This window comes from Bombus huntii, chromosome 15 (assembly GCF_024542735.1).
Source record: "Bombus huntii isolate Logan2020A chromosome 15, iyBomHunt1.1, whole genome shotgun sequence".
Lineage (NCBI taxonomy): Eukaryota > Metazoa > Arthropoda > Insecta > Hymenoptera > Apidae > Bombus > Bombus huntii.
This window is the reverse complement of record NC_066252.1, coordinates 6267665-6291486: the sequence shown is the minus strand read 5'-3', so window position 1 is coordinate 6291486 and position 23822 is coordinate 6267665. Positions and strand designations below refer to the sequence as shown.

Here is a 23822-nt window from a genome sequence, read left to right as displayed (position 1 = left end):
AATTTAATATGTGCTTCCTTATATCATTTTCCCCGAAGTTTATATTTTATATGTATATTTCTGAAATTACATATTACATCTTCTATTTTTAATTTAAGTGAACTGTAGTAGAAATAATGTAAACCTAAAAGTGAATCTTGAAAAATAATTATTACTTACATACTAATGGATAGTATGTTTATTATATACTAATATTTTTATTATTATTTATTGTTTATCCTTATATACTAATGGATAATAAGATCAACAGAGAGAGAGAGAAATATACCTTTCTGTCTTTCTCTATAGTGGTCGTTAGCCATGTGACCATATATCCGTAATTATGTATGAAAATTCAAAGAATTGAGGTTAAAAAATCGTAAGTCGTTAGAAACTATTTTCCAGTTTTATTGCTGAATTAATATAAGTTTATTTCTACTGTACTGCCCATTTTTATTTACGTTTCATAAAAATTGAAGGATTTATAAGCATAATGTCGCAAAGTACAATTTGCTTCGACACAGAGATACGAAAATTAAGGCCTGCGGAATTATATAAACTGGGACAAATATTAAGTATACAGGATTCATGGAAAAAGTTAATGGCAATTATACCAAAGGATAATGGTTCTAATCTGCCAAAATTTAATGTTGAACATTTTAGGTATACAGTAGCAAATATCAATTAAAAATTGTATTGTACTTTTATTATAATATTTTATTATACTTAATATAAAGTAAACTACGTTTCTCATTTATTATTGTTTAAACTTTTATAGTATGATTGAGCAAGCTGCACAGCAAGGAAATGCAGCAGAATTATTTTTATCAGAGTGGGGGACAATTGGTAAAAGGAGACCAACATTGGGTTATTTATTAAGCCTTTTAACAAAAGCTCAGTTATTTAGAGCTGCAGATTATGTTGCTGGAGAACTACTAAATGGTATAATAAAAAAATATTGCTATAAAGTATATAATTACTGTAACTTAAATAAAGTTCTTACTTTTTTTTTTAGAGGAACTTCCAAAACGGCCACAATACGGACCTGCAGCACCTGTAGATATCTCTAACGAAATAAAGAAATTATTGGAAGATAAGGAGGAACTTGAAAATTTTAATTTTAATGAATCTTTGATATTTGAATTACCTACACAAGTTGATGACAATGAAACAGTTAATCCTAATGTAATGAATGATGGTTCTTTGGAAAGAAATATGCAGTCAACACAATTGATTTCTTCAAAAGGGAAACACAACAAAAAGCAATTAGAAAATGATGAAGGAACATTAAATGCACAAATGTCAGATTTGATGAAATTTAGTAGTGAAGAAAACGTACAAGAATGTAGAAAACAAGAACAAGTACTCAAGCAACAAGAAATATCATCTGGTGAATTGCCAGTTCTTTTAAATCAGTTTGGACAATCTGCAGAACAAATGAAATTATATCAAGAAGTATTATCAAAAGAACTTCCTGTATTTTTGAATAATACAATTTCGTCAAATGAAATTTTAACCAATTACGAAACAAAGGATTCATTACATTTATCCAGTAGAAATATTGATGAAAACGAAATATCTTCTACCGAATTACCGCAATGTATTGTTGATCTTCGTTACTCTGATAGTACATGCAGTCTCGAAAATAACACGAATGTAGTGCAAAATGCATTGAGCTCGAAAGAATTACCAGTTACAGTACTAGAATATAATGAATAACGCAGGATTTAATTGTTTTAGTAACTATATACATATTTTATACTTTTTTCATTTATGAAACATCTAACATTCCAAAATGATGAGAATTATTTATAAATACATATTTTTATAAAATATTTGTAAAGAGAAAATTAAACTGTGATTTAGGTAAATTAATTTTTCATGAAAAGGCATACCGTCCCATTATTCTTACCTTATGCATATATATACATATGGTTTATTTAAAAGCTACAGTGTACAAATAAATATTATATTAAAAATCCATATTATAGTTTTTACAAATATATATGTTAAGAGAAGTTTGAACTATAATATACATATATATACATATATAAGAAATATTTAGTTTTATGAACTTTGTTTGTATGAAGTCAAGTGTGAGAAATATGTAAATATGTGTGAGTTTCAGATAATATTCTAAAACCAGATACATTTCTGGGCTGTAGAACCGAAATTAAATAAATAACAATAATATTGTATTAAAAATCATGTATAATTTTCAATATTAATATATACAATAATAATTTAGTATATTAAATGTATACATTACGAAATATCATCATGATATTTATAATTAAATTCATGAATGCAAAGGAACTTTTAAAGTACATCACGTTGTGCAATAATACGTGAAATGGATGCAGTGATAAGTGAAGCTTTCGATATAATGGGAAGGTTTATTAAGTCTTATTTAAACCCGATAAGAAATACAGAATTACCTAATAAAAAATGCAGATATGTATATACTTTATCCATCACTGTTATTACTTTCTCTCATTGTGAAGTAGGCGCTTTGGAGCTCTTTAAGATTACGTTCTAACGTTGCAACCTCATCATATCTGCAATCTGCTTTAGCTTGCTTAATGTAAGCTCGAAGATTACTCATTTGCTCAATTATAGGATCCATAGAAGATGGCATTATGGGAGTGACACTAGATGGACCCCAACCTTGTGATTGATCTAGTACCACATTTGGCTATGTGAACATGACATCAATGGTATTATATTAAGAATAGGGGTTTTTGATAAAACTTTTTTTCCGTTTATTCAATAAATTAATATCACCTGATTTTCTTTCATAATGGGTCGAACTTCGAGGTTCCATGTCTCCCTTTTACGTTGCTCTTTCGGTCTTTCTCTTTGTTCTTCTTCTAATTGTCTTTCATACGCAATTCTAGCTTCTATACGTCTTTGTCGTTCCTTCTGTAATTCCGCGTATCTCTCTTCTGAAGGTAAAGCTTGCACGCTCAATAATTCTTCTTTCAAAAAGATCATCGCAGACACTCTAACCATATGATGCAATCGAAGTTCTTGATCCTGCGGAGGATTTTCTACGCATCTCATTCCGAGTACTGAAATTCTTTTGCTAATTAAATCTATATTCTCGCCTAACTTTGCGATCTTATTTCTCAAAGCTTGAGCATCTTCTAAATTATATGTGGATTCCCCCTCACTGAAAAACATATCTCTTAACTTCGTACGAGTAATTTTGTGCTAGGAGCAATATAAAATTGTACACAAATTTTATAGTGTTACGAATGTCCATTTTACAATTATTGGACCACGTACTTTAAGGATTCCCACATTTTGTTGTACATTTTCACGTGTTGCGAAGCTTCTTCCATATATGCCCTCAGCTTTTCATAAAATTGGCATACTATTGGTTTATCAAAATGTTTTGCTTTTTGTTTTTCTCTCGCATCAAGCAGATTCGCACAGTGCGTACAAATTCTAAAATGCTGCTCACTACCTGTTGAATCGTTAACCAAGGATAGTACACTATTTAAACTACCACTGGATGGTGACCTCGCCAATTTTGTAAGACCAATACCCGCACGTACTAAACGTTCCGAAATTGGTCGTTCGGAAGTAGGAGATACTGCTGAATCATCTTGTACAGAAACAGGACTTGTCATTTTTCCTGTAAACGTAAGGAATTAGATTTCTATAAAAATTTATTTTCCAATATCTTTTTCTTTTAATAATTTTGAAACTACCAACTTGCATCTTGTAAAGATAGAAATATTGTACAATTGTGACACATAACAGCTCCACAAAGTCTACAATGATGTTTTCTTCTTGCGACATGAAAACTTTTTGCACAAGTAGGGCATAATTTTACATCTTTTTCATCTATCCACGGCACAATGGTGCGTTCATGAACTATCATAAAAAAAGTAAAATATTAGTTAATTTTTTTTTGTAAAATGAATAATAAAATTTGTATTCTACCTTTTCTATCAACTGGATCAGATGGTAAATTGTTTAATAATTTGTCTAGTCTTATGAGAAGTTTATTTGTTTCTGTAGAGTAACGCTCCAATCTCATATTTCTTACTTCTTTAAAGTAGTTTGTATGTGACGTCATTGCACCTGAAAATTATTAGTACAATTATATAACGTTTTCTTTTAAAGGATTTATAAATCATTTTAAATTCTACAGATCTTTTGTTAACTTTTTAAAAGATAGCTTGAATATATTTCTGTTATCTTCTCCAGTGTATTATAAATTTCTTTTCTTCAAAGTAAAATTCTTGTAATATTAAATTTTTTAACATAAATCAATATCAAAGAGGATTTTCTCTTTGTCAATACCTATTTCTTGAGGTCCCCAATTAAGTTCTGGGCTACGTTGCCTAGTAGTTGATGGTATACTATTTGCAAAGGAATCTGACATTTCATCTTGCTTTAAAATCTTCTTTTTAGCCTTACCAAAAAGATCTAGAAAAATAAAATGATTTAAATATTTGTGACACACTTACTTTTAAAATACATTATCAATTTTTATAATCCATTAATATGTTTGTTTAATAAAGATTAAAGAGGTATATTTATAAGATTATAAGATTTAAGGATAATTATGAAAGTTTGAAGTTTTACCTTTAAGCGACTTCAAAATTTCTGGATCATCTTTATGAAAATCCTCGAAATGTTTCGTTAATTGATTAGGTGCTTTGAAATCGGTCATACATATTGGACAAATAAATCCTTCTAATACTTCCTCGCAGCCAGCCATTGTAAAATTTTATATTTAAAGGATTTCTATCTTTTTTTGTAATTTCTTCTTAACTTATACTCCACAGAAATCATTTGTAGGCGTCTCTTCAATCGTGGATAAGCAACATGTTTTCTGAGCAGCCATATTGAATCCTATCAGCTGAGAGAAATGTCAAATTTCTTTTACATAATTCTTAATAAAAGTTAATTAATAAAAGCTTAATAAAAGTTAATTTTTAAAATTAATTTTCTGACCTATTTCCATGATTTATTTGGATAAAAACCTTGGACAATTAATATTTTATTTCTGGACATTGTGTTCTATTATTAATTAGAAAGTATTTGCATTATACATATAAAATACTTTCTTGTAATTTTAAGAATAATTAAAACTATTTAAAAGATTGTACAGATCATTTATTCGATAAATGTACAAATTCATAATAGCTATATGTACATAAGATGTTATAAATCTCTCATAAAAATATTTCACGAATAACTTAGCAATAATTGAGTAGTTAACAAAGACAGTCTTAATGATAATTACATTTCTACAAGATTCTTATTAAAAATAAAACAGTTATTACATTTGATCTTGTGTGTAAATAAAAGGAAATTTCTATTGCGTTATCGACAATTCAAGTAGTTTATCGCCTAAAATCCGAAATTCCTCTGAGGCTTCACAATGCTGTAAAAGATTACTACTAATTTTTTCTTCTCCATAATATGCACCGGCTATCGCTCCAGTCATACTACCAATGGTATCTGTATCACCACCTAAACTGATCTGAAAAGTAATTTTTGTTTTATGTATAATTTTTAATTAAAGAGAAAAAATCATTGATATTAATAATCATAATCATTAATCTTTATCATTATTTTACTCAGAGAGGTAATATATTGTATTTACAGCATATTGAACTGCTCTTCTGAAAGGATTATCTGTCTGTATACCCGTGATTGGTTTTTGTGCTCTTAAAAAACAAAATATTGCAGTAGGTACTGAATACAAAGCTGCAACACTATTTCCCAACTTTTGTATCACTTTTTCATCGTGTGAGCCTTCACTACCTTCAGATATTAGTGATTTTACCATACATAGCTGTACTTTGTATGGTTGCGGTTCTGACAAACCTAATCTGCGAAAAATAAACATTTTAAACAAACAATAATTTTTAAAATTGTATTATCTGTATGTTACCCTTCTTCATCTTTTTCTATTTGGTCCATTTTATGAATCAAATCATCAATAAAATTTGTTACATTTAATTCTTCATTTGGATTTAAATGCAGACTTTGATAAATTGCTGTTGCCTGAAAAATAATAAAAATATATTTGGATTATAATTACTCAATGAGACTATAACATGTTAATGAATTTATAAGCACAATTACTTGCAAAATAGCTCCATCTATTCCAACTTTATGAGTATGAGTAATCTGAGTCACTTTCCTAACTGTATCTAAAAGTTTATCATAGTTTTGATATGAGAATAGTGCAATAGGTGCAATTCTCATTGCACCACCATTTCCCCATGACCCTTGTCCATTAAACTGCTCTTTGGCTGGACTTACAATGTCTGCAAATTTGTTACCCCGTAATTTTTGAAATACCTTTAACAAAATTTGAATCTCGGAATTAATCTCTGTGTCAGGATTACAAAATTATGATAGATGTAACATCATACCGTTACAACACCCATACCATAGCCTCGATTAGGTTCTTGGTAATAACTTTTAACAAATCTTTTTGCAACATCAACAACGTCTAATTCCTTCTGGTCAACCAGAGATTTAGCCAAAGAGTAAGTCATAGCAGAATCATCTGTAAACTGCATGACAGGTGCTATAGAATTAAAAAAAATGTTCTATAGAAAAATACTATTATTTCTAAATTTTATATTATTTTATAGAATGATGACTTTTTTAAATACATACCTTTGAATGGTGGACCTTCCAGTTTATTAAATGATTTTTGTAAAACTAATTTCATGCCGCTTGTTAACTGATCGCCGCTATCATAAGGGCTACCAGTGCAATCGCCGATTAAAGCACCAAGCATTGTACCGCGAAATTTGCTTTTTAATAATGATAAATCCATTTTTGCCATAACCTTCTTGCACCACAAACCCTTTAACTAAATTTGCGGGTTTGCGAACACTTTGATGTAAGACTTAATATGATGTTTAAAGTGATATCAAAGTAAATATTATGTTACGAATGTCGATTACTCAGATAAATAATGATAAAGATAAAAAAGATAGTTGTAATAAAAATAATGTAAATATTAATCTGATCACTTAACTTATGGACATTTTATTATACTTTATACCACACTTGATTATATATACATATACATACATATCAAGTTATTTACCGGTACGGTAAGATGTCTCTGCTTGTAAGTTCGTAAGAGAAATTTAAAATAAAAAGTCAATGAATGTTATTACATATACTGTCATAGTTATAATAAGAAATTATAACTACTGCTACTACTAATCTAAATCAGTACAAATCGAATCAATAAATCGAAATTTAGTTTTGTTTTTTTTAATATAAATAATATAAATGAAATGTAATCCGTTATTATATCATTTCAACTCGTAAAAAAATTAATTTTCATATATCCTTCTGATTTTTATGCAATAAAGTCGATGACAGTGCGCATTTAACATATAATGAAATTTAATAATTTATCGATTATTAGTCGAATTGCAATTTTCCGAAGCAATCTTTTTATAATTGTAGTGCATTGCATTTTAAAAAATTAGTATCCAATTTTGCAAATCAATCTTCATGATACTAATCAAATTTTCCATTCTTTTACCAGTTATTTTATGAAATTATAGTTTTTATAGTTTATTTCTTAATGTTCTGTTTAAATTATATCCGATATGAATTGAGAAAATTTTATAAATTTTTTTCATAAGTTTGTTTTTCTTATATTTATAATACAAAAAGAAATAATAAAAATAAGATGCGACTTTAATTAGCTTATTATTAGGGACGAAAGTAGCATGTATTAAATTTTGGTAAAGCTTGTATGTTGATGGTATTATGTGTTGGTAACTTTCCGATATAATTTTATTTATAATAGAATAATTGTGCTTGGATGTATGTCCTATTTGCATCAAGAAATAACATTATTGCAGAGATCGCTCACAAAAGAGAAGATAATGTAACATAAAAAAATATTCTTAATTATTCTAAAATGCTTTAAATATTTTAAACAAAAAATTTATTACAATATTTTGATTTTATTTTATTCAAAGAATGTGGTTCAATATCTTTCTGTATAAAAAGAAAAATTTTTAAATATATAGGATGATTAAAAAATCTAATTGTATATTCTTTCGATAAAATTATGTATTTTTCGATTATAGATCGGCTTCCCCGATATTTTATAAATAGGTATATTGACTTAGGCCATTAAAGATCAAATATTTCATACGAGGAGAAATAAGAGGAAGAAACAAGTAGTCAGTTAACAATATTCAAACCATCTAGTGAAAGGGGAAAGCGCTATTAATTAAACAAATCTCTCCTTAGTACATTTATAATTTCAAAAGGTACAAAAATCGATACGATCATAAAATCAAGAGGAATATGGTTAAATAAACATAATTTCAGAAGATACGAAGACACATGTATATATTCTTTCTGTTGTTAAATAACATAACAATATAACCAAACCATCTGATGGAGGGGGAAACAACCTTGAATAATTAAAATTTCTTAGGATAAGTATCATTCTAAGAGGTATGTACAAAATCAGGCAACCCTATCTTCTAAACAATCTCATCATTCAAGCAATTTTCATAACACAATGTATTCCTTGCAGTATGTAAAAAAAGAGGGATGAGGAGAGATAAAGGAGAATAGGCGAGCAAGTCGGTGGGGAAACAGAAAGGAGCTCGCTCGTTAAGGGTAGTTTCCTTCCGTGGGGAAGGATCGTATGGGGGCGAAAAAGAAGGAGGGCGACGATTGGGCGGGGCAGAGGATGCGTGGTCCGGTCTAACCCGGCCACATCCAGTCTGCCGCCGACTACGTAGTTGCGCAGTATCGTTGTTGAGCGTTGTGTGTGCCACTAGAAGAGGATATAAACGGTATGCCGGTGCTCGGGCTAGCCTGACTCTCTTTCTCCGGTCCTTCGTCGAACGTCGCGTCTCTTCTTCGACCCAGGGTCGTTCACCCTGCAAGTCCAGCGTGCTCGCGTTGTCCTTCAAAAAAACGAATACATACTCTGTTTTCCTGTTTCTCTCTCTGTGGCCTCCTTCGTCTGGTCCATCACGTCCTGATCGAATTCCCAGCGAGTTGGCTGACATTTCTTTCTACGCGGAGAAACGTAAGCGACTTCTCTCTGTTATCTTGCCGCCAGGCTGTTGCCATTTTTGTGCGCTCGCGCGAGTCAAGGAAACTGTATACTTGATAGATAAGGTTATTGTAAGGAGGTTAGAAAAGGATATTTTCATTCTTATACCGTTGATTTTTTTTAGAGATTTCTGTGTTTGTTGTTGTTAGGCTTGATTTTGTATGTTGAGCATTATCATTGTTTTGGGGTAAATGGGGCTCAATTGATTCGCCAGGATTAAATAAATTAGTAATGAATTGAATATTTAAAAAGGTTGATAATAGATTGGATATTTAAGAAAGGATAATCAAAATATTTTCGTATTTTTTACATTTATTATTAGATTTTAAAAATTGCTAAAAGCATTATTGTATTCTATTCACTGTAACATAGTTATTCTATTCTGTGTGCTAATATTTTCTAGGGGAAATTTAGATAAATAGAGACAACTTTTATTTGTTAAATAGAGGTAATCAAGACAAGAGTAAAAATGTGTTATTCCAGATAATTACATTTTCTGTCTTATACAAATATTATTATTTTCCTCAAAATCTATACAAATATTATACTCTATTCACTATAACATTGCTACTCTAGAGTGCTAATATTTTCTAGATGAAGCTATATAATGAATCAAACAGATAGTATTCTTTTTGTGTCTTTTATATCCGTTGTTACTTTTCTAAATAATACAAGTTCCATTAGATATTTTATTTACTATAATGTTAAATACTAATACTTTTTAGCATTGAACTGAATAGTTTCCAATAAAACATCTATTTATGTCTTTTTTAACAGAAAATAAATTAGGATAGTAAGAGATAATTTCAGATTTTTTGGCAACGATATTTCGTTTTCAAAATTAATAGCCAAATACAGGTGCGAGCGTTACGTAATGTTATTTTACCGCGCGCCCCGGTGTGGCAAATTGTCCTTTGTTTCTATTGTTCTCTAGTAAGGGACGATATTTTATACTTATTCCATGCTGTTTCCGTAAGCTAATAAGATTTATTATGGTACGGCAACGTGTTGTACGACACGAGCGAAATAATCTTTACACGCGATAGATGCACAAATAAAAAAATGCAGTTCCTATATTTTGTTAGTTCAAAAGAAGAAATGGTCTTACAATTGTGGACAAGTTAGAAACTTTCTTTGAAGAGTAATAGTAGCAATATCTCGAGTGGATGCTCGCGCAGCCGGGTGAAATATTTAAGCTAGTTTAAACATAGAGCCATTCACGTTGGACATCCTTTCACTTTGACCAGTATGAAAGGATACTAAATTTTTCAACTGTAATAATAAACGATAATGTGCACTGTTAAGTCGAGTACTTAATATTATCACTGTTCCTCTTTTCGTTCGTGTAATCAATATCGTTTTTCAAAGTGGTAGCAGGATATTTAATTTTTAAATTACTTACGCAATTCAATTTAGTTTTCAAATATGAGAGAATAGTATATTAGTTACAATAATAAATGATAATACGCCAAATCTCTTTATAAAATAGCATGCAGTATTCTTTTTACTTATCATTTTTACATATTTTTAAATATTTTCTGTAACATCATGAAAAAGTGTTCAACTATGTAATTATCAGCATATGTACAGTAATGCAATATTTTTATATAGTATTATTACACATTTTTAAATCTTGTTTATACAATAATAAAAGCATATTCGATTTCGAAGCATTTTTTAACTTACTTTTAAGTCTTCTATTATGAAGATATTTAAATTGTAATATTTTGAAACATTATCTGTTACTGTTGATTTTTATAATCATTTGCCACAAAATCAGTGAAATTTATTGACTTAATCGCGTAATTGAGTTTACATTCAATCGGTGTCATTAAGTCCATTTTATCCGTCAGTAGAACGAATGCGTAATGTAGATGATGGTAACGAAGATGTAAAGCTGGTTTATTGTCGAAACGGTACGCGGCCATCGCCATAGAAAAGCAATTCGCCGGAAGATTTAATGCGGTGTGTAGCTAATTTCTTGCACGCATGGTATTCGGTTTACTTCACCGTCTATTTTTGATGGTACAAGAGCTGATCTGAAAATTTACTTCTGACAATAAGCATGTCTCCATTATCATTTAGAATAGATATATACATTTTTATAATGAGTCATTATCAATAATACATATCAAATGCGCAAATAATTAAAAGAGATTTATTGATATAGCAGTATATATTTTCTATATTTGAATAATATACGTAAAATCAAAGAAAAGCATTCCCTACAGAATATTATATTAAAATATTGCTAGAAAATTCTTTTCTTTGATGTTATATTTTATGAGGACATTATTATAAAATAATTAGCAAATTTTTTTCTCGTGGCAAAGGAGAATAGTATAGACTGATTTGCATGAATTAATTAATTCGTTTTCACCGTTCTAGTAACGAACATATAAAAGTGGGTAATGAGGGCCGCAATTAACGATTTGCGTAGCTTTACAGTAACTTCGTAGAAAAGTATGTCCCGAAGTAAACTCGTGTTTTACCTTACCGCGACATTATCGGTCATAATATTTGCATTTCTTTAAAAAGTCTCTTATATTAGGCATTTTTGATTACATCGAAAATTCGACGAATAAGTGAAACTACATAACTTACGGATATTATTATACATTTAGTTATATTTAATTATTTAAAATTTTATTTACATTATTTACTTTACAATAATTGCTTGAAGGATGCCGAAAGTTAACGGACTTCACATGAATAATTTAAATTTGGAAATCAATAAAGATAGTAATCAATATACAATAAAAATAGTATTCTCTGAATGTGATCAAGCAAACGAATTAAAGGATTCATTACTCTAATTACACCAACCTAATGTTGACATGAATAGGTACTACACTATATATAGTCCGCGCTAACATTACAAAATTGTTCTAGAAAGAATTCTTGGTACACCCCAAGATTTACGATACTCATCATCCCCCACATTGAGAAGGTCGTAAAGGGGTTGAAGAGGGTTGTTGCAGAATGTGGGTGGATTTAAGCTGAGAGCATCGAAATTTATTCCAGAAATTCGCGCGTGCACTGCTTTTGCCAACTTTCCAATGAAACACCGAACAACTGTATATCTAATATACAGTATAGACTATAGGTATAGACACCCAATGTTGTAACGAGGCTATGTATCTTTCATTTATACATGTATGTGTCACATAATAGCCATATACCTATACGCCTATGAAAAATAAAAATTCACTTTATCTATCGATCCTCGGCGGTCACATATGGGTACAATCATGATTCATTCCAACTTTACAGCCATTTTTCTTTTTTGCGTTTCTCGCAACGGATACATAGAAAACGATAAAACGATTGTTACTTTCGTCGCGCGACAGCTTTTTATTCGGAGAAATTTAGGAACAGATTAGTGCAGTTAAAACAGGTGCTTCGCTGTTTGTTGGAATAAATTGAATATGTTGGCTTTGCTGTGCAATATTTTGTAGATGATAAAGCTGATTTAGGACTGGTTCTTGATGTAGGAAGGATGAAGATGAATTTTAATGTTTCAATTTTTTGTGATAAGAAGAATAATAATCCTTTTTCGGAATGAAGATGAATTTTAATGTGTAACATGGGATTGTTTTACTAGAGAACAACCACCATAAAATATTTCAAGTCGGTTGCCACGTGAAAAAAAGTTCTAGAAATAGATTGAACCTCATATGTAGTTGGGAAGCAAAACGCTGAAAGCTATTCTTCCGAGTGAAAATCAATTTTAAAATGAATGAACACCAGCGTACACGATCTGCATATACAGAGAAAGAAATCGCCGGAATCGATAAGTCGATTCTTTGTCCGATGTTTCACCGTGTTTGTGTTCGTTTATTCATTGCCTTTTTCGGTTTACTTTACTCTCAAAACAAAGTAATTTAATATTGTACAAAATACAGCAGCTCACGAAAGTATTCGGATATTTGTAAAAACTTTTTATGAACATATTATGTGTACTATGCGAAATATTTTGAATTTTCCTTCGAACAGTATAATAGGAGCATCATGATTATATTGAAGAAGTTTGAGAGAATCTGAAAATTATATATAGTAATATATACAGAAAATGTACTAGAAATAGTAAATGTCTTGTAACTTTCATATACATTTTCAATTGGTTCCAAATCTTATCAATGTAATATACTTGTAGATTTGTATATTTGTATGTTTGTATATTTTATACAATATATAGTACAGTATGAAAGTTTCCTGTGCATTTACATTTGCACCTTAAAATCAATTTCCACGTCCATGTCAAAATCAGGTTTCGTAATTGAATAACAGTAAGTGCTACATAATTGATTGAATAAATATTCTGCGATCATAGTGATATCAATTATAATATATTTCGAAATCAAAAGGGATTTAATCAGGTTTTATGGTTTAATTAAATTATCGTTCTATAATTATGATAATATTGATTATAGTCTATTTCAAAGTTAACGTATTGTCAACTGCATGAATGAGATATTACTAGGCGCTTCTAGTAAGTTTCCTAGGGGCATTTCTAAAAATCCTATACTACAAGAATTTAATAATGAGAAATTAAAAGGAAATATTCTGTTGTTTTTCTGATCACATTATAAGAAAGAGTTTGTTAGAATAAAGTATAAAAATGTTTCTCCTAATTTATTAGAAAAACTAAGATCTGTTAGAATGAAGCAAAAATCCGCTTCTTCTAATTTGTTAGGAAACTAAGGAGACTAAGAAAACTAGAATAGAAAATGGAGAATTTTCTCAAGCGGTTGGCCATGTGTTGTAGTAGAATTAATTTGGGACAACTATTGAAACAATCTGTTCGAGCTCACCAGAGGGTGTGAATTGAAATGAAACGATTTGAAAATGTCATTAGGGGGACCCTTTGAACCATCATCGATTCTTGAAAGGAGGTAGCGATGCCTGACGAGCATCCCCACACGTTTATCTTTTTCTCTCTTTGCTTCTTTACAGAACACGGTTGTGACATCGCGTTTGATTCAATAGGCGTTAACCGAGTGACCTGAATCTTGCCAACCGTATGGTAACCTTACGTAATTTCATCTTTTTTCTATTTTTCTTTTTTACAAAAATTACTGGAAGGACTTGTTGGTAAAGAAAGAAACATATAATACCAGAGAATAAAATCAGTCATCTCAAGCTGAATATTATGTACATTATCATTCACAAGTTTCTGGATACTTGCTTCTTTTTAACAAGATGTATCTTAACCCCTTAACCTACAATGATCGGACCAAACGTAAATTCTCAAACGTAAATCGTAGGTTAAGGAGTTAATAAGCATAAAGTTATAAATAAGGAATTAATAAGTACATATACTACCTTATACAATATTACCGAAAAAAGTAAAAAATATATAAAACAAGGAACCAGCATATAAAAATCACCTCAAACTACTTCAAATCTACATGATACGCCCACTCATACTTTAAGTAGAACAAGGCGCTATCGAGTCAGACCACGCGACTCGCAACACGTGGCTCCGTCAATCAGAGAGTTTTTAATTCATTAAAAGAATCGATCGACATCGTTTGATCTGATTTTGACATTAATTTACTCTCTGAATATCAGTACGTAAATATTTGATTCGACTTGGATTTCGGTTTGCCGTTCCAACGCGCTTACGTGTACAAAAGCCAGACACGTAGTAGCTGCAGCTTTAAATCCGTCATTTTACAACTGCTTCCATGAATCTGCCACATGCATTCGGCTATCGTTGGCTTGCCGGATGTTTATGGAAGCCTCGTACTAGGCCGTATATGTAAAATACATGGCAACCAGTGCATATTTATGGAACACCGTTTGAAATTGTTCCTCCTGTTTGTCAGTCGAATCTCGAAGAACGAATGAATTTTTTCTGAGTTTTTACTGTACTGTATGAATTTTTTACTGAGTATTGACTGTGAAGCGTGAATTTTTCTTTTTCGGAGTTTTATATAATATTTTTTGATGTAATAGAATTAGGTTTGAGTCCTCTATTATATTTGCTCTTGATGCTGAATCAAAGAGATTTACGCGAATTTTAGTAAATAGTTCTTTTTTCGAAGATATAAAATTCCTATTGTGTGGAGTGTGTATTTTTCTTCTTGGACTTTTATGTAACATTTTGTTGATATAGTAAAGATAGTTTCGGATTCTCCATAATATTTCTTCCTGACGTTAAGTAAAAGAGATTCATTTCAATTTTTATAGCTATTCTCGTTGTACTATGAAAACATTCATTGTGAGTTATGGATCTTCTCCTCCGTATTTTAGAAATTTAACGTTACGTTTTGTTGATGCATAAAGTTACATTTGGATTTCCTCTAATATTTCTCTTTGATGCAGATTGGAAGATATCAGAACTTACGAAGTATGTATTTATTTAAAAATGTGAATTTCCCTCTTTGAAAGTTCTATGCAATATTTTATTAATGCATTAGTATCAGATTTGGGTTCTCTCTAATATTTTTTCTTGACGTTGTACTTCGTATTAATTTTTCTGAGTATTCTTTCTGTATTGGAAATATTACTGTGGAAACGTATGAGATATTTATAGCAAGTTGTGGATGTTTTTTTTTAAATTTTATGCGACATTCTTTTGGTGCTTTAAAAGCAGAGGTCTTTGGGAAGAATGAAAAAGAAAAGTTCTTTAGTATTTTGTTGTTAAAATTTTAGGTTTACGAATTGAGGAGCATTTAAGATTGATGAGCGCGTGAAGACCGAAATTCGAACTTCGCGCGTCGAAAGTCAGGACGCAAAAGTTTTAATTGCTTGTATTTTAAAAACGAAGTATCGGAAAACAAAATGTTAAAAGATTTTTCGATTTCTTTTAGTATAAGGAATTAATATAAATACCAATAATATAGGCATTGATAGTTTATATATTCTGGAATGTTTAAATTTCTGTTGTGGTAAATAGTTTTATCTATGCCTATTCGAGATCATTTTAAGTTCTGACAAAATTTTAAAAAATTTGATACTTAGATTTCTGGAGGTTTTATTGATCTTAAGCCTGATCAATGATTTACCTTATCTACTTTCAAACTTAAAGTTGAATCTCCTCAATCCCTTATCGATCAAATTGTCACTATTACGTCATATTAATTGGATTTTTAAAATAGATAAAATTTACGAACACGCAATTATCTTCACTGATTTATTCTTATACAGTGGCGGCCAAAAGTCTCTAATTGTATTTCAAATGCAGAAAATTTAATTGTTCTGTGCTTTATAAGCCACTCCACGTTCTATAAGTACACTTTTTAAAAACTCATTATTTTGACAATAAATCTACTTTGTGGTTGGACACTTTTGTATTGGAATGTTTTATGTTAATATAATTATATTTAATAATGTATATAACAGTCATTATAAACTATTATATTACTGGTTATCACATTAATGGTAAAAAATTTATAAGCAAACAATCTAAAATTATTAAAATATAATTAATATTTGAATTAACTTAAAACCATCTTTTTTCAGACTCTGGTCTAGCATTCTTTCTTCAATCCTTCTTTTAACTATTAAAACTGGAAATATAGGCAAGAGGGCAATGCAAAATAACGAATGGAGAAGGATGAAGTAATCGTGGTGTGACCTTGAACGAATCAAGAGGAGGGCATCTGATAAATTGAAAAACAAAAGAATTTCGTCGGACAAGAAACATTGAGCTGATCACAAATGGCTACGCCGCCGGATTCGCCAGGACCGGAAGAGGCTCTGTTTGATTTCGAAAGCACACGAACCAGGCAACAAACCACCAGACCTGTCGCCCTCGAGGAACTGCTTCGACAGACCAAATTCTCCAGACAAGAAATACGAGTGATGTACCGTGGCTTCAAGCAGGTAAGCCACGTTGAATCTGAAAATACAGCCGATGATACAGAATTGCGGTTCCTGGAACAATAAGTAGAGCCGTGAGTCACTCTTGGATGGTCTGGCCACTTTAATCCCCCGAGGACATTCCCAGTTAAAATTTCGTTTCTAAGCAGTGAGAAGATGTTTTAAATGAGGGATTAATTGAATGTAATTAGATCTGGATTTTTTAAAATTTGTATTTAACATAAGTACTTGTTTAAAATTCATATTCTATTAGGCACGTAGAGGTGAATTAATCTCACCAGTTCGAGTATTTTTATTAATAATTTCAGTATAATTACATACTAACATTTGAAATTTTTCTATTTCTGTCTCTACAAATTCTTTTAATTCTAATATTATTTAGAAATTGAAAGCCAAATTAATTTAACCAACTAAAGCTTCATTTCTGTGCAATAATTTTAAAACGTAATTTTGAACTAGAGCTTAATTACGTGTAATTGGTGATGTTTCTACATTAAAATAATGAATAATTTATATATTAAAATGATTGATCAAATTAATCTGATTCTGAATTTTTAATGAAATATAAATTCCAAATATATTTTATATGAATGACTTCATTATCTTCTATAATATAAAATACAAAATTCTATATAATACAAAATTCTATGAAGCGCTTTATCATCAGTTTCTCATTCAGGTTGTTCCAAGAAGCACAACTCTGTACCTCCCCTCAAAGTTAGTTATCTCTTGTAGTCATTAACTTGCTATCAGCCTGCAACACGATACTTATTAATGAATACGTTTTATGAAATCTAAATAATCCGAAACCTATTATATATAATTATTTCTCACGAAAGAAAATTTCATATAAGAATAATCTTTGATGAAACGTTGAATAAGATGGTTCACTTCTTGATTAAGTTAGTCTTTTTGTAAAATTAGTTATAATTCGTAACGATGATTGTACTTTGCCAACCAGTCGGCTGGTGCATGTTTCTGGCATGCCATCAATTTTCGTCATAATTTTATTTGCTATGAATATTCATGAGGGGACGGAAATGTTGCTACGGAATTTTATTTTGGATATCCCCCTCTCCTCTTACGTTGTGCGTACAATGTTCATCTAGAAATATTCTTTGGCGAATTAACAATCACTTCTTATGCGTTATTACCATTGTCTAGTACAATTATTTACCAACTAATAATATTATTGAATTGACAAATTACTAGTTATAGATTATACATTTCTTTGTTATAAATTTATAATGTTATGATAAATAGGACCTTTCGCCTAGTAAAATTTACATAATTTCGTAAACTTTACATATACGATTTTATGTGTTTTATTAGAAAGCTTATTTCCACTATGCAAGGAAATTTGTTAATACTGATAAACTATAATTTGTAACTTGGAAACTTTCATTGATAATATTGGCTCATAATTGTGCAACAGCGCACTGACTGTGACAATGTTAATGAAAAATATTAAATAACGCTAAAATTTCTGATATATTATGGTTAAGTTCGAATTAGATTTTAATAAATTTATTTAGACGCGTCTGACAATGAATAAAAGAAAGTAATTCCATCGTTGAAATGTTGGTTTTTAAACGTAAAAGAAATAAAATGCAACGTAAATGAGGTTAGTAGAAAAAGCTGAATTTGAGGGATTTCTGTGAAATGAATTTTGTCCAACTTCCTGAATGAAGTTTTTAAACTTAGAGATTGCGTTCCTTTTTGTGCTTGGAGATGGCTTCGAGTTTCATATAAAAACAGGTAATTTTTTACCGCCCTTTGTAGTTATATTCAGATGAGAGGAAGCTAGAGATTATGGTCTATCCCAGTTCTTTGGACGAGCCTGCATGGAAAGGTTTGTGATATACAAGGTCATTCTTTGACGATGGACGGATTTCTCTGACAGTACAATAGAATGTCGAAGAATTTAGAATAAACAATTTTTAGAAAATAATTACTTCTTCGTTCTTAAAATTTCTTGTATTTTTGGTATCAGATACAAACTATGTAATACATACTTTCAACATTTCATAAGAAATAAATAATAATAATTATGTCGCGTATGTTGAAATGTTCGTAGCTTGTAAAATAAGAAAGAAATTGGGGGAATGACATTGAAACGCAATTTACACACAAACATGTAATAATTGCAACAATATCGTTACGATGATTAATCTATAATTGCAAGTACGTAAAGTTATAAAATCGCCTAAAGTATCTTATTTCTCTTTCATATAATACATGCAGTAACGTTTCAATTTTAATCAAACAATCACCATATGAGTACACGCAATGGCAGCGATTTTCATGACGAATATGACCTTGATGTTGCAAAGGAGAAATTTCGATTTTTGCGACAAATGAGTTTTCGAGGCTTAGGAGGGGAAGGTAACGTGCCACGCCAATCCCGTGTCACTCATAAAATATTTACGTAGCGTTTAGAGGGTAATAGAGACGGTAGTTGTAGCTCCTCGAGTTTCCTTCAAGGTTGATGTTGTTTCTACGTAAATGTCATAGGTGTACGCTCTAGCATGTCAATACAGTAGTTCAAAACGTTTGTTGTTCTAATTTTATGCTTTAGATCTGATCTAATCCTTTTTTTTAAATAAAACACGAAATTTAACCGAAAATTTCAGTTGATTCTTAATTAGTAATTTAATTGATGAAATTCATTCACGGGAAATTTAAATTAAAGACTATACTTCGAACTTCGGTTATATTTGTACCATTTTAAATACAATTATACAATTATAATTATATCACACATGTTAAAATTACGGTATTACAAATTAAAAAAATTATTTAACTTATATTATAATTAATTTTTAATTGTAATATATGTGAAAATCGATTTGTGGTATTATTAGTGTAACGTCAAACCTTTAAGGGTAAACCGGTAAAGTTAATTAAGTTTAAAAGAAATAGTGCTTTGTGCTTGGTAATAGTATTTAGTGTTTGGTATTTTCTTTTCGACTAATATTTCGTTTAAATGTTCCAAGTTACTTAACTGCGTTTTCCTCCATTGAGGATGTAACTATCCGCAGACAAACGAGTTCGGAACTGTAGCAGAACCACCTGTACGTTTCACGGTAATTTGTCGAGTTTAGAACTTTCTATTCTTCAACCAGGATTTACTCACATTGCACGATGTCTGTCTCATTTGGGCAGACCGAATACATATGTTGTACGTATTACTCTTGTTTAAAGAAACATTTTCTTTGGTGTATCATTATGTTAACCGTATTGCGAGTTAACACTGACCTTACCAGGCCCGGTCAAATGAGCGGTTTCAAAATTTAATTTAAAATTCTACATTCATTGTTATTTCTTTTGTTCATCTAATTTTATCTAAACTCTTATATTATCCGATTAATCAATTTTTTAATTTATGTTAATTTACGTGTCACAAACTTTCTTGACTGTCTTTGCAGTAGCAGTTTCAATAAAATCTCTACCATTTTTTCTGCCTGTTAGTTTTTATACATTAATAATGTTTCTTTGCTCAATTAACGACAGATGAAAGTCGGCTGCAGTCCAAACGTTTCACTTTTTGATAGCCATCGATATAGATAACTGGCATGAGGTAGGCAACGAAGAGATGGCTTATTGTCTGATGTAGTCGATATTATTCAAGCACCGTCGCGAATCTCTATTTTAACACGTTTCCACGTGGTTTAGTTTGTACTAGCATAATCGACTTTCTAAAGCGACAAAAAACTTCCCTTTGTATCGTAACGATATGACAGTACATATACATATTTGAAATAAAACATTTCGAAAGAATGGACATGTTCGATCGATTGATTGATCGACGTTGTTTCTGGTTGTTTCATAAATGGTGTAAGATGAATGGAAATGGATCGACGTATTCACTATCGTTCAAAAATATATATACATAATATGTTGTGTGTATATATATGTACAACATATTGTATATAACATGTTGTTTATTGTATATCGTACATCATATTATACATATACATATATGTATATATATTTGCTTACTTTTGACAAGATATACAGTGAATTTGAAAGAATATTGATGGAAAAAATATTGGTTACTTAGAGATTTTTATAATTCTGTAGTATCGATAGTAAATTGTAAAATATTTTATTACTAGATACATCTTTTAATAAGTATGGTTAGTTTATGATCTGTTAATTCCATAAAAAGATAATGTCGCTTCTAATTGTCAATTTATCATTAATTTGTATATTTTGATCAAACTGAAGTACTGTTACAAATGGACTAAAGCTTCTGAAAAATTTTGAACGGTAGTGTACGTATAAAACGCTTTTGCGACTGGTATACTGATGATCAAAGTCGTGAATACACGATGTGATAGTTTTGTCACAAAATGTGTGGCTTTTAACTGCAGTTTTTTCCCAGCTAAACACACGTATACTAGATATCGACCGGCGTTTTATGCTTTTGCCAGCCTAGAAGTGTGTCACGACGATTACTATTTCGCGAGATACCATTGAGTTTTCAAAATTCTGCTGGAAGATTTCGAACTGACGAATGGATCTACTTTCAATCGATCATTTTACTGAAAATAATGAAATAAGAGAGATATTAAAATTTCGACCATTTGCTTTTTCTTTTTAACTGGCATTATTTTCAAAAATATTATTCTTCTATATTATTTAAATATTAAGTATTGTTTCTGACTTCAAACAACAGGTTGCCTGGTAAGATTGTCTCTAACATTCATTTTCATTATTCTTTTATAAAATGTGTTTCAAAGTAACAGTTGAATTATAAGATGTCATTAATTATAATCACATTTTTTACTCATTCTCTTAAGCATCTTTTATAGGTCATTTACGAAATAATCTTCAAAAATATTCTTCACCTATATTATAAAAGTATTTATACTCCTTTTCTGCTTTAAACAATAAATTATCTGATAAAATTGTCTCCAGCACACTCGTACATCATTATTATTTTTAAAGAGATTTTAAAACGGAAATTTTCTGCGGTTGTTTTAATCTGATGATATTAAAGGGTATTTAGACGTACAGCGGCTACAAACAATATTTACTTACCATTCATTTATCGTAGTATTTACATACTAATTAATTAGGTTCAAGTATACTTTTCGTATCATTTAATAGTACATATGTACTTTCGTATGATTACAAAAATTTGATACTGTAAAAATGAAATATATAGAACCTAATAAAAAGATTGCTTCATTGCAAAATAAGGGTATGTGACAATACCTTTTATAGCCACTGTATTTTTCTGAATGAAAAAATGTATTCAATTAAAATGTAAAAGGCAAGGAGAGTTGGAGAGAATTTATTTATGTTTTTGATCAGCCCCTGAAAGGATCGAAAGGTTGAATATCGTAAGTACTTTCGTCGCACAGCCACTCGTCGACGAGCACTTATACGTTACGTAGAAAAAGCCCTGAGCCTTGGAACGTTTTGTGTGTATGGGCGAAAAAAGCGTCGGACTTTTCGAGAGTTCCTTAGGTGTTTTAATTGCGCTATTTCGCCACTGTACGTTCTCCACTTGAGCCTTTAAGACTGGCAATTGTGTCAAGAGCATGCGTTTGCACGACGATGAAAATGTACGGTGCTAAGTATCGCGGGTATGTTTATGGTATTTTTTATCCGAATAGGTAATGTCTAAAAAACATTGAATTCTCGAAATGATAGTAATTTATCGCTAAAATTACCCAATCAGTCAATATGACTGATATTGGGTCTTTTGTCTCTACAATTGAGAATCACAGCAAAGAAACACGATATGTATATAGTAGATGGTTAACGGATTTTAGAGGATTAATTTGTGACATTCTTCATACTTCATTTATTATCAGAAGGCGTCAGAAGTTTGACTGGAAGAAACTGTTATCTATATTACACAACCTGTATATAATATCTATTATTAAATCAAATTTTTGTTTCAATTGCCCTTTATTATGAAAAGGTGCCATAAATATGACGTTTAGTATTAAGTAAAGCTTCTATTTCAATTATTATTTATGGAAAAGAAAAGACATGATAACAATGTTAACTTTCTAAACGCTGCTCTATACAGAAACAAAATATTCAAGTGTAATCTTGCGGACAGAATCTACCGCGAAGCGTCGAATTTATTCTCCTCCATGGCATTGATATATGGTTAGGCAGCAAACAAGTCCGATATCCTCTATTCTGTAGTCCCTTTGTCACAACTATCGAGGAGGCACAACGTAGCCTCATTGTTTCCCTTGTTCTTTCTCTCCATCTTAAGTCTAGAGTATAGAAGTCTTTTTTTTCCTTTTCCTTTTTTTTTCAATGAAAGCGTAAAGGTTAGGCGAGCGTTAGCACGTTCGTCCTATTGAACTCGATTCTATTTAAGGGAAGTATGGCGGGAGTAAGCGTGTGTGTCGGTATCTAGTGGCAATCGAAGAAGGCCGACCACCAGAGGCCGCGTCGAGGCCGGAACCTTGACGTTTAGGAAAATTGCAAGGATTTAGGCCTACGTATGTATACAATAGCCGCACACGCACGAAGGTCGATAGGATAGCTGAACTTTTCAGTAAATTGTCGCCTTCTAATTCGGATGAACCTTCGAACTTTCACGCATCCCTCTGACCTATTCCAATTACCTTGTGTCGTTGGATAAGCAACCTTTGGTTCTCCTACGAGAAGTAAATTTATGCTTTTCTTTTATCGATAGTTTACTTTTGTAACAACTGCATGGTACTGAATATAATATAAAAAGAGATGTATTATCACTATCGTACAATACAGTATTTTAGTATAGTAATACAGTATATAGTAATACAGTATTTTTAGATAAGTTTAATACATTCACGAGCAGTAGTTTCATTAAAAATGCTATACCAAAGTAAAGTTAAAAGGTACTGTAAGTGAGATAAGGAAAAGAATTTGAACTTTGCTTTTAAATATCCTTGTATCATTTATTTGA

At 30.6% G+C, this 23822-nt stretch overlaps 4 protein-coding genes across 9 annotated transcripts in view; 2 read left to right on the top strand and 2 right to left on the bottom strand.

Annotated features, from left to right (window-relative positions):
- Nucleotides 1-121: 121 nt before the first annotated feature.
- On the top strand, nucleotides 122-1850 carry LOC126873953 (protein Tube). The gene is made up of 4 exons (XM_050635359.1): nucleotides 122-358; nucleotides 459-642; nucleotides 758-921; nucleotides 995-1850. Exons 2-4 carry the CDS (start codon nucleotides 473-475, stop codon nucleotides 1696-1698), a joined length of 1038 nt encoding a protein of 345 aa, XP_050491316.1. The 5' UTR covers nucleotides 122-358; nucleotides 459-472; the 3' UTR covers nucleotides 1699-1850.
- A 322-nt stretch (nucleotides 1851-2172) lies between these two features.
- On the bottom strand, nucleotides 2173-4860 carry LOC126873950 (rabenosyn-5). The gene is made up of 7 exons (XM_050635355.1): nucleotides 4579-4860; nucleotides 4294-4419; nucleotides 3931-4071; nucleotides 3700-3861; nucleotides 3268-3619; nucleotides 2764-3151; nucleotides 2173-2674 (listed from the first exon to the last, which is right to left on the bottom strand). Exons 1-7 carry the CDS (start codon nucleotides 4712-4714, stop codon nucleotides 2447-2449), a joined length of 1533 nt encoding a protein of 510 aa, XP_050491312.1. The 5' UTR covers nucleotides 4715-4860; the 3' UTR covers nucleotides 2173-2446.
- Nucleotides 4861-5090: 230 nt separating this feature from the next.
- Nucleotides 5091-7045, bottom strand: LOC126873952 (ADP-ribosylhydrolase ARH3-like). 2 transcript variants are annotated; one of them, XM_050635357.1, is made up of 6 exons: nucleotides 6634-7045; nucleotides 6384-6541; nucleotides 6091-6309; nucleotides 5897-6009; nucleotides 5606-5834; nucleotides 5091-5482 (listed from the first exon to the last, which is right to left on the bottom strand). In XM_050635357.1, exons 1-6 carry the CDS (start codon nucleotides 6803-6805, stop codon nucleotides 5315-5317), a joined length of 1059 nt encoding a protein of 352 aa, XP_050491314.1. In that variant the 5' UTR covers nucleotides 6806-7045; the 3' UTR covers nucleotides 5091-5314. The 2 variants fall into 2 exon arrangements, with proteins under 2 accessions (XP_050491314.1, XP_050491315.1); XM_050635358.1 differs by having other exon boundaries at nucleotides 6384-6527; nucleotides 6634-6781.
- A 1617-nt stretch (nucleotides 7046-8662) lies between these two features.
- Nucleotides 8663-23822, top strand: part of LOC126873876 (Kv channel-interacting protein 1) — a 29580-nt gene continuing 14420 nt past the window's right edge. For 4 of the 5 annotated variants that reach the window (XM_050635208.1, XM_050635207.1, XM_050635206.1 and 1 more), the window contains exons 1-2: nucleotides 8719-9040; nucleotides 16538-16900. In XM_050635208.1, coding sequence (XP_050491165.1) covers nucleotides 16736-16900 — 165 coding nt within the window. In that variant the 5' untranslated portion in view covers nucleotides 8719-9040; nucleotides 16538-16735. Of the gene's footprint in view, nucleotides 9041-16537; nucleotides 16901-23822 lie in introns of all 5 variants that reach the window. The other variant, XM_050635209.1, reaches the window with a different exon arrangement.

What these genes read in the sequence shown, in the direction of transcription:
- LOC126873953 (XM_050635359.1), top strand. Translation starts at nt 473, where the DNA reads ATGTCGCAAAGTACAATTTGCTTCGACACAGAGATACGAAAATTAAGG. An exon ending in TTTAATGTTGAACATTTTAG is followed by an intron (nt 643 to 757) that starts GTATACAGTAGC and finishes AAACTTTTATAG; the next exon opens with TATGATTGAGCAAGCTGCAC. An exon ending in TGCTGGAGAACTACTAAATG is followed by an intron (nt 922 to 994) that starts GTATAATAAAAA and finishes TTTTTTTTTTAG; the next exon opens with AGGAACTTCCAAAACGGCCA.
- LOC126873952 (XM_050635357.1), bottom strand. Translation starts at nt 6,805, where the DNA reads ATGGCAAAAATGGATTTATCATTATTAAAAAGCAAATTTCGCGGTACA. An exon ending in ATGGTATGGGTGTTGTAACG is followed by an intron (nt 6,310 to 6,383) that starts GTATGATGTTAC and finishes ATTTTGTTAAAG; the next exon opens with GTATTTCAAAAATTACGGGG. An exon ending in ATAGAAAAAGATGAAGAAGG is followed by an intron (nt 5,835 to 5,896) that starts GTAACATACAGA and finishes TATTTTTCGCAG; the next exon opens with ATTAGGTTTGTCAGAACCGC.
- LOC126873950 (XM_050635355.1), bottom strand. Translation starts at nt 4,714, where the DNA reads ATGGCTGGCTGCGAGGAAGTATTAGAAGGATTTATTTGTCCAATATGT. An exon ending in TGATCCAGTTGATAGAAAAG is followed by an intron (nt 3,862 to 3,930) that starts GTAGAATACAAA and finishes TTTTTATGATAG; the next exon opens with TTCATGAACGCACCATTGTG. An exon ending in TCTATCTTTACAAGATGCAA is followed by an intron (nt 3,620 to 3,699) that starts GTTGGTAGTTTC and finishes TTACGTTTACAG; the next exon opens with GAAAAATGACAAGTCCTGTT.